Source organism: Colobus angolensis, unplaced genomic scaffold (assembly GCF_000951035.1).
Source record: "Colobus angolensis palliatus isolate OR3802 unplaced genomic scaffold, Cang.pa_1.0 Scaffold96, whole genome shotgun sequence".
Taxonomy (NCBI): domain Eukaryota; kingdom Metazoa; phylum Chordata; class Mammalia; order Primates; family Cercopithecidae; genus Colobus; species Colobus angolensis.
The window spans coordinates 221,973-232,807 of NW_012123598.1; the positions used below are offsets into that span (position 1 = coordinate 221,973).

The following is a 10,835-nucleotide window of genomic DNA, read 5'->3' on the forward strand; positions in this document are numbered from 1 at the left end:
AGTATATATGCTGACTCTATTTATTGTATTAAAGCTAAAAATTACTTATGTTTAACATATTAGAGTGCCATACAGGATTGTAAATACATTTACTTTCCACTTGGAAATATAAAAGATTTTAAACTTTGAGCAAGAGGCCTCCTTTCAATTTATATGTAGTTGAGGTTACACATGAGAATTCCATCATTCTAACTCTATAAGTAGATCTACTCATGTTTTACACTGTAATAAGCTGTTATTTTAATCAAAAGATGCACTTCTTTTCATCTTCATTTCTTCTCTCATTGCAGACTTTTCACCTGGGATCAACCTTCTTTGACCTTGAGTATTATTTTAAAAATTATTTTCTGTGTAAATGTATTTCCATTACATTTATTGTTTTTGGTTTCAAATAGTTTTATATCACACTTTCATAAAATACATTGTGTTGTGTATAGAAATCTAGTTTAGTGGTTATTTCTTCTTTACAGAAAGTGTTCTTGTTGCCTTTTTCATTGCCATATGACATTTGATGAATTCTGTCTTTTCCGATACTTGTAAAACACTTAAAATATTGAATACATCTCTGTATATGGAGTATGACATACTATCTTGAACAAGAGTATTACTTGTTGGGTTTGACACAATCACTGCTGTATAAGCAGGAGAAATATTCCCTGAGGTAACCAGAGACAGAAGCATCATTCACTTACTTCAAGGCCACCTAACATCCCCACTGCATGTTCCACATCGTGGTGGTGTCTGGAGTCTTTCCTTTCTTGTGCCTGACAGAAAATGCTGAGGCTCGCCAAAGTAACTCTGGAGCTTCAGGCTACAAGCATTTGAAAACAATATTTGTTAACTTCCAGCTATAGAAATCTGGGTGACGTTAGTGTATGGTGTGTCCATTTTATTTTTTGATGAGCATTCTTTGCACAAGGAAGCCTGAAATCATGTCTCTAAACATTTCTTTGATGTCACAGACTACGTTCACCAGAAATACAGATATGGCTCCTTCAAGAGGATGCTAAGCTCCGTCTGGGCCTTGGAGACGAGGGACACCATTTCCAGGCTCCCCTGGCGGTCTTTTCTGGGCTTTTGACCTGGAAGTGACGCGAGACGCGGCTTATTAGTATTGGTGCCGTGGGAACTACATTACCCAGAAAACGTGGCGGCTCTGGGCCAATGAAAGCCCAGGAAATAGGCGTTTCCGTTGGTGAGGACAACATCAGGGCGGGACTTCCTCTACCATCCTCGGGTGGACATTTTGTTTGCTTTTCCATTAATCCACTGGTTTAGTCTCCGGAACGCAATGTCAGACCTGAGGTGACAGAAAAGGGAAAACGTGAGAGAGTGTCTTCTTCTCTAAAGAGAGGTGGGCCTGAGACTCGACAGTGGCGCTGCCCGAGTGACCTAACCGCTGGGCTGGGCCCTGGACGGCTGATCCCAGGTTCCTGCACTTGTCGCCACCCTTCGGTAGTCCACAGGCCTGATGGCGGCGGCTGAGCCGATGGGCCCGGCACAGGTGGGTGCTGCGTCTGCGAGTCTGCGCGCTGACCCCCATCTCCGACTCCTAAAGCTTCGAATGAACCGCTCCTCGGGTTACTGCAGATCAGGCCCCTGAATCTAAAACAGTGGGAGCGCTCGTGTTTGGGACCCATTTTGACAGCAGGAGTTGAAGGACGTTCCAGGCAGAGAGACCAGTGTATGCAAAGGGTCAGAGATGGTTCACAGCTGGAGCATTGGGGAAAACTGGGCCTTTGGTGTCTGAAAGGATCAGAGTGCTTTATAAGTGATCACACCTGGAATATCATCCTGAGCGGCTGGGTCTCTGTTCTGAGGGTGATGGGAGCCATGGAAGGTTCTGAACAGAGGAGAGCCAGAATTCGAGGGTTTAAAAAGTATTCCATAGACTGCTCTCGGAGGGCAGACTCTTGTTGGCCACGGGGGCAGATAATGAGCACTGTTCCAAGGTAACACAGTTAAGAGGCATCCTTAAAGACAGAGGCACAGAGGGCAGACATTCAACTCCCAGGCACATTGTAACAGGGTAGGAATATGGGATGGGGTTGAGCCGTTGGGGTTCCCTCAAGATTGCTTGGCTCTCACAGTCTTCCTCTTCCCCACAGGTTCCCATGAACTCAGAAGTAATTATGGACCCTATACAGGTGAGGGGAGAATGTCCATGCTCTCACCGATCCCACCCCCACCCAACACGCTGTCCAGCATTGTGGTGTTATATAGAACTCTCTCCTGCTCCTCTCCAGTTTCTTGGGTCTGAGGACTCTGGAGAAGCCCCAAGCCCAGGGTCCTGACTCCGGGCCAGGGGTTTTATGGAGGGGTTTCCATTTCTGCCAACCATTGGAATAAGGTTGGAAGGTTGTTCCAGGCACAGGAACCAGCCTGTGCAAATACTTGGAGGTGAGACTGAGATGGGAGTTTTCAAGAAATTGCAGGTCTCTGTCATGTTTGGTGGGAACCAAGAGCAAGGGGGAGGGAATCATCCTGAAATGGCTTACAGATGATTAATTATGTAGACTGGGAGTGAAAAGAGAATATTCATTTCACAGTGGTAGTGCATTTAGTGAGCCAGGAAAATGATGGTGGAGAGCCAGAGTTGTGAGATAACTGTGATCCAAAGAGTGATGTACATATGGAAAGAAGTGTAGACTGATGACCTCTGGGCTTAAAGGAGAAAGGCAAGCCCATCTTTGGTTGTCTGGTAAGCATGATGTTAGTGACCCCAGAGGAGTTTGCTTACAGAAGGATGAGGCCCTGTATGCTAGGCACAGAGCTTAGAGGGTGACAACTTCTTCACCTGCCTGTGGTTGCTATGGGTAGACAGAGTGATCATTGGGACCATGAGGAGAGAGAAGACACCAATGACACCTGGTCCTGATATTTCTTGAGAAGTTAGGTAGGAGGGTATACAGGAGGGAGATGTGTGGGGGCATGGATGGGGGTTCTTGGGAGAGATGCTGCTCATGGACTTGGCTCTCCCAATTGTGGCAGGGGCAGGTGAACTTTGAGGACGTGTTCGTGTACTTCTCCCAGGAGGAGTGGGTGCTCCTTGATGAGGCTGAGAGGCTCCTGTACCGTGATGTGATGCTGGAGAACTTTGCACTTACGGCCTCTCTGGGTAAGGCCGTCACATCCACCCCAGTGACTTGGACTGGGCCCTGCCCTTCCCCTTTTTTTCAGGGCATCCTTGTCCTTCCTACATCAGAGCCATGGACACTGCCTCATTTCTTAGTTCCTGGAGTAGGTTCTGTGAGTGCTGGGCTTGGGCTGTGTGCACTCCTACCTCCTCCTTCTGAGCATTCCCAGCACTTGCTGTCTCAGAGCCTTGCAGGGATGGATTCAGGAGTTATGCATTGTATTGTCAGCCCAGTGGGTCATATCCATATTGTCCTTTCCCTGTCTGAATTCCTCTGTCTGTATCCATGACACCTCTGTGCCTGGGACTCTGTGCTCTTCCTTTAGCTGAGATTTCCTGTGGCCTGCCTATGCCAGGAATTGTAGGGACCATTATGGTCACTACTTGCTAGGACCACTGCGCTATTCCTGCAAGACCCTACTCTGAGATTATTTTAATAATGTTTAGTTTTCTATTTAGGTTACCCAGACCAGTGCTGTTCTATCTTTCCGTTAGGATATACATCTTTCATGTCCCACATAGTTGCCTCACTGGTGATGGGTAGTGAGCCCTGGGTACCCTGACTGGGTTGCCACAGAGACTCCAGGTGGGAGTGGCCCTGGTGAGTGGGAACTGGGGAAAAGTGTGATGTCAGGGCTGGGTTCATACTGTTCCATAGCCTCTTTGTGTCTACAGTTGTGTTAGTGCTAAGGCCACTGGGCCGTACTTCATGTTTATCTACTTTCTCATTTATACACTTGCCTTTCATACTCTGGCCTTTGGCCTCTGGATGTTCCATACCACTGCCTCCATGTCTCACCTGTTCCTCTCCATGGCTTGTTCTACAGTGCCTTCCAACACTGGCCTGTACTTAGTGTTTCATGAGATGTGTAGCCCAAATAGTCCTTAAACACCAACTACTGAGTAGGAATTTGATTTTCTTTGGTGTGGACCATAACCTTCTGCACCACTCTCACCTGTCCCCAGCAGCCAAGAAAATCTGATTGTGAATGACTTTGAGACCTGCCTCTTTTTCGTGCTGCACCCCACATCTTTGTCCTCTCCCCGATGAGGCCTTCTCCATTCTATGACATTTAGATGCCAACTACTGTAATAGTACACATTTGCTGAACTTGAGTTTGGACCCTTGTCCTAACAACAGTCCTGTGACTTTGGTCTTAGTGGTGTTAGACGCATATTTGTAGTGAGGCTTCCTCTCTTCCACCTGTGTCAATTTGTACTTCACCAGCATTTCTCTGCTTTCAGGTTGTTGGCGTGGAATGGAGGATGAAGAGATACCTTTTGAGCAGAGCTTTTCTATAGGAATGTCACAGATCAGGATTCCCAAGGGAGGTCCTTCTACTCAGAAGGCTTACCCCTGTGGGACATGTGGCCTGGTCTTAAAAGACGTTTTGCACTTGGCTGAGCACCAGGAAACACACCCAGGGCAGAAACCGTACGTGTGTGTGCTGTGTGGGAAACAGTTCTGGTTCAGTGCAAACCTTCACCAGCACCAGAAGCAGCACAGTGGAGAGAAACCCTTTGGAAGGGATAAGAGCAGGGCCTGTCTCGTGAACAACTGCACTGTCCAATCATCGGAGATGTCTTTTGTGACAGGGGAGGCTTGTAAGGACTTCCTAGCCAGCTCAAGCATTTTCCAGCACCATGCCCCTCACAGTGAGTGGAAGCCACACAGCAACGCCAAGTGCGAGAAGGCCTCTCACTATGGAAAAAGGCATTACAAATGCAGCGAATGTGGGAAAACCTTCAGCCGCAAAGACTCACTCGTTCAACACCAGAGAGTCCACACGGGAGAAAGACCTTATGAGTGTGGTGAATGTGGGAAAACCTTTAGCCGCAAACCCATACTTGCTCAGCACCAGAGAATCCACACTGGAGAAATGCCTTATGCATGTGGCATATGTGGGAAAGTTTTTAATCACAGTTCTAACCTTATTGTACATCAAAGAGTACACACTGGAGCAAGGCCTTACAAGTGCAGTGAATGTGGGAAAGCCTATAGCCACAAATCTACACTTGTTCAGCATGAGAGTATCCATACTGGAGAAAGGCCGTATGAGTGCAGTGAATGTGGAAAATACTTTGGTCACAAATACAGACTCATTAAACATTGGAGTGTTCATACTGGAGCAAGGCCTTATGAGTGCGTTGCATGTGGGAAGTTCTTTAGCCAAAGCTCTGACCTTATTGCACATCAAAGAGTTCATAACGGTGAAAAGCCTTATGTGTGCAGTGAGTGTGGAAAAGCCTTTAGCCACAAACATGTACTTGTTCAGCATCACAGAATTCACACTGGAGAAAGGCCATATAAGTGCAGTGAATGTGGGAAGGCCTTCAGGCAGAGGGCTTCCCTCATCCGCCACTGGAAAATTCACAGTGGAGAAAGGCCTTAGGATGGGAGATAAATAATTCCATTTCCTTGTTCAACATAGTAACTGACACCAGAGAGAAGCTCCAAGAGTAGCCTTTATGTGTAGCCAACAGCCAGAAGTAGAACTTGATACACTCAAACACTCACCCTGGGGAGGTTCTTCTGAGTGCCAGCTACATGGGAAGCCTTCTGGAGGTATGCTGAATTTTCTAGACCCTTGCTGGAATGTTGTCAAGGCAGTGCCTCTGATAGAAGCCATCTGTCTTTGTGCTGGAAGAGTCCTGCATTGTGCAAAAGTAACCCCAATGTGCTTCAAAAGACCTCTGTACTTCTCCCTTTCCTGGAGGGAATCATCAGTAGCCTGAGGCCATGAAAGATTCTCACTTTTTTCTGCCCCACAACTGGTTTAAGCATGAGCATGACCCAGTTTTAGCCAGAAAGATGGGAGCTTTGTTCTGACCACTGGCAGGGGTTTCCCTTCATGGATATAGTTGATCTCACATGGCACTTGTGATGGATTTTTCCAGCCTCCAAGACACCTAAACTGAAATTGGCTGCCTCATAATCTGGTTTTGCAACAAATGCCTTAATTTTTAGACTATCTTAAATCTTGGGGATTCTGTTCGCTTTGTGGGTTGGGTTGAGAACAGAATTGGGCTAAGCCAGTATGAAGGGATGAACAGCTTTTGTGAGAGCTCCAACTGTATCTCTGAGGTGATAGTAGAATGGCAAAGACTAGCTCTTATTCTAGTGTCAAGCTAAGTTACTTGACTGCTTAAGCTCTCCTAGGCAAGAATGCCAGTCTTTGCAGCCCTAATTTTTGGTCTATATGTTAAGATTTTTTGTGTAACTGAGGTCACCCTAAGCAGTGGGCATTTGTTGTAATAATCTCTAGTGTGTCTGGGAGCAACATGAATTAGGTCCCTTGTTCCCAGAGGATACTTCATATTCCCAAGGCTTCTTGAGGAGAATTTGAACTCATGGGACATGTCAAGATCTCTGAAGTCTTTTTCAGTAAGCAGTTGATGCTGGCTGTCCTCCAGAAGGCCCAGGTAGGAATCATAGTTGGTGCAGAGACCCAGATTAATAAAGGAATGAGAAAACTGCAGCAAACTATAGGGAATATGACCCTTCTAAAGGTGCATCCACATGTGTTTCCATTACTTTGGCTCCATTATGAGGGTTTCCAGAAATACTCCCATACCTGTGTCTCTCATGGCTAAGGTTACTGTCCAGAAGTCAGTGTAAACATTTTTGCAATAAACTGCACGTATTTATAGTGTACCATTTGATAGGTTTTGATACATGTTGGCACTTCTCAAACCAAAAGTTTCCTGATTCCTTTTACATTTTCTCCCTTTCTTTCACCCATCCCCAGGCAACCATTGATCTTTTGTCACTGTAGATTGGTTTGTATTTCCTACATAGATACAGTAATTTAATATGTATTCTAATGTTTTTGGCTTCTTAAACTGAAATTATGGTTCATGGTGGTGTTCTGTGTTTCACAGTTCATTTCTTTTCATTTGTACTTTGCTAAGAGTATTCCATTGTAGAGAAGTAGTTCCAAAGCAAGTGATGCAGGAGAGAACTCACACAAGAACAAAGCCACAGTATCTGTCATTACCTTAAACTGAAAGTGATGAGCCATTATTTCTGCTATGTTTCATAAGTAACCCTAGCTAAATCCTGGTTAAAAGTGGAAGAGAACTAACTACACAAAGGCGAAAATAGGGATTTGTAGGGCATTTTCTTGGACTCTGATGACCATAATCCTAGTGGTTTTTTTTTCTTTTTCTGTCTTAGTTGTTTAATGTGAATTACATTGACTAATTTTTTTAAATATTAAGCCAACCTTGCATTTCTGGAATAATTCCCATTTGGTCCTGATGTATTAGTCATTGAGTATATAGTTGAATTTGATTTGCTATTTTGTTTTTTTTTTTTTGTAACAAGTTTTGCACCAATGTTCATGAGTGATATTTGTCTCTAATTTTCTTTCCTGCTTACTTGCTTGCTTTTTTTTCTTTCTAATTTTATATCTTGCCCAGGTTTGGCTTTGGTATCAGCATAATGCCAGCTTTTTATAGAGTAAGTTGGGAAGTATTCCTGCTCTTCAACTCTCTGGAAGAGTTTGTGAATAATTGGTATTATTTCTTCCTTAAATGTTTGGTAGAATTCACCAAGGAAGCTGTCTGGGCCTCGAGTTTGTTTTGTAGGAAAGTTTCTAACTACAAGTTTGACTTCCGTGGTAGACAGAGGGCTGTACAAGTTATATCTACATCCGTCTATCTATGTGTGTGTGTTGTCTCTGTCTCTCTGGGCCTGAAGTGTGTTTTGTAGGACAGCATCTAACTACAAGTTTGATTTCCATGGTAGATGGAGGGCTGTACTAGTTATATATACCTCTGTCTGTCTGTCCATCTGTCTCTCCATCCATCCATCTCTAGAGTGAGCTTTGATGGTTTGTGTCTTTCACGGAGTTTGTCTGTTTCATTTAAGTACTCAAATTTTTCAAAATATTATTTTCGTACTTGTAGAATTTGTAGTGGTGCCACCTCTTCTATTCCTGATACTGGTAATGTCTGTATTTCTTTTAACCTTGATTGGTTTGGGTAGAGATTTATCAATTTTACCGTTTTATTGATCTTTAAAGTACTTGGTATTATTGAATTTTCTGTTTTCTGATATTTTGGGATTTTTTTTTTTTTTTCCATTTTGACTTTTACTAATGCCTTCTGCTTTTATTGGATTTCATTTCTTTTGCTACTTTTTGACATGGAAGCTGAGGTCCTTCATTTCAAACCTTTGGGTTTTTTCCCCCTAATATGGGGGGAAAACGTTAATATTAAAAATCTATCTAAGAACTGCTTTAATTACCTCCCATCAAGCTTGATGTGGTTTCATTTTTTTTTTTTTTTTTTGGGGGGGTAGACAATGTCTCGCTCTGTCACTCAGGTTGGAGTGCAGTGGCGCAGTCTCAGTTCACTGCAAGCTCCTCCTCCCAGGTTCACGCCATTTTCCTGCCTCAGCCTCCCAAGTAGCTGGGACTACAGGCGCCTACCACCATGCCCGGCTAATTTTTTGTATTTTTAGTAGAGATGGGGTTTCACTGTGTAGCCAGGGTGGTCTCGATCTCCTGACCTTGTGATCCACCTGCATTGGCCTTCCAAAGTGCTGGGATTACAGGCCTGAGCCATTGTGCCCAGCCAATGTGGTTTCATTTTAGTTGAGTTTAGGATGTTTTCCAGTTAAAAAAATTCTTCTTGACACATGGCTCTTTTTCAATGTATATTAATTTCTAAATATTTGGGGATTTTGCTTATCTTTCTGGTAATTTCTGCAATAATTCCATTGTGGTCAGAGTACATTAAGATTTGAATTATTTACATTTATTGAGATTTGCTTTGTGGCCCAGAATATGGGCTATCTTGGTATGAGTTACATGTTCACTTGAAATGTATACTGTATTCTCATTTGATGAAGGGGTTCTACAAGTGTTGATCAGGTAAAAATGGTTGATAATGTTATTTAAGTTTTTTATATCTTTATTGACATTCTGTGGTTTTGTTTTGGTTCTAGCAATTATTTTAAGAGGATTGTTGACATTTCTGAATATTAAATTGGATTTACTTCTCTGCAGTTGTCAGATTTTGCTTCACATATTTTGATATCTTTTTATTACGTGAATAAATATTTCCTATTTTATGTCCACTTGATGTGTTGACCACTTTATCATTGTGATCCTCTTAATCTCCGGTAATATTCTTTCCTCTAAAATCTCCCTTGTCTGATACTGTTAACATGGTTTAATTTTGATTGGACGCTGAATTTTAGGTACTGATTTTTTTTTTAATTTCTATAGATATTCTTGATTTTTTTTTTTCTGTTACATGGTTAAGTTACTTGGAAACAATATGATCTTTTGGGGGGTCTTGATTCTAAGCATTTCTCGATGAGACTATTGCAGCATACATTTTAAGACAAATTCCTCTCTCATTACTGAGACACAACCTTCCTATATTCTCTACCTAATGCTTCATGAATTATGAGGTTTTTTACTCAAGCTGGTTGGAATGAGAACTATCATGTTTTCTGTATAAGCCTTGGGAATTGCTTCCCATATAATCCTTTCATGTGGTTCCTTTTTTTTTTTTTTTTTTGATACGGAGTCTCGCTTTGTCACCCATCCTGGAGTGCAGTGGCGCGATCTTGGCTCACTGCAAGCTCCGCCTCCTGGGTTTACACCATTCTTCTGCCTCAGCCTCCCGAGTAGCTGGGACTACGGGTGCCCACCACCTCGTCCGGCTAGTTTTTCATATTTTTCAGTAGAGACGGGGTTTCACCGTGTTAGCCAGAATGGTTTCGATCTCCTGACCTCGTGATCCGCCCGTCTCGGCCTCCCAAAGTGCTGGGATTACAGGCTTGAGCCACCGTGCCCGACCTCATGTGGTTCTTTACCCATCCTCTGGTCTTTTTCTATATGCAAACACAGATTATACTCAGCTGAATACTTGGGGATGGCCCTCTATCTCTCTGAAGTTTTTTCTCTTGTGTACTCTGCTCTATAGACTCCAGCTACCTTGGCAAACCCAGACTCTTAGCTATGTCTCCTTAACACAGGATGACTTTTGGGCTCTGTCTGAGCTCTCCATCTCTGTATTAGGGCCTTGGAATTAATTTTCACAGTAACCTGATTTAGTATTTTCTTTTTTGAGAAAATCTATGAACCCATGTTTTTTTCTTTCTGATATAGTGGAAGGTCTGTCAATTTTAATAATTTATTCAAGGTGTCTTCCTTATTTAATCAGAAAGAAAAAAACATAAATCACATATTACAGACATGAGCAATGAAACATAGTATAATACTAGATAACCTTGAAACATATAATGGATAACGTGTGATTGTTTTCAACAGTCCTTTCTCAGTTAAGTTGAAACTCGGAAAACAAAAATCCATTGAAAGATGCCAACTGACCAGACTCACTCAAGAGATCTGAAAAATCCTCTACTAAAGATATTTAATACATATATCTATATCTGTATATCTATATATATATCTTAGAAAGAATAAGTCATATTCTAGAGAGAGTTGTTAGGATTTTTTTTTTTTCTTTTTATTGAGACAGAGTCTCGCTCTGTTGCCAGGCTGGAGGGCAGTGGCGCTATCTCAGCTCACTGCAAACTCTGCCTCCTGGGTTCAAGCAATTCTCCTGCCTCATCATCCCGAGTAGCCAGGATTACAGGTACACACCACCATACCCAGCTAATTTTTGTATTTTTAGTAGAGACAGGGTTTTACCATGTTGGCCAGGATGATCTTGATCT

The 10,835-nt window shown here is 42.9% G+C and overlaps 1 protein-coding gene across 1 annotated transcript; it reads left to right on the forward strand.

Moving 5' to 3' along the window:
• The first annotated feature begins 1,210 nt into the window (after window positions 1–1,210).
• On the forward strand, window positions 1,211–9,221 carry ZNF772 (zinc finger protein 772). The gene is given in 6 exon segments (XM_011932383.1): window positions 1,211–1,504; window positions 2,109–2,147; window positions 2,992–3,118; window positions 3,632–3,693; window positions 3,695–3,737; window positions 4,382–9,221. Coding segments are annotated over 6 exon segments (1,452 nt in total). The 5' UTR covers window positions 1,211–1,471; the 3' UTR covers window positions 5,530–9,221.
• Window positions 9,222–10,835: the final 1,614 nt, after the last annotated feature.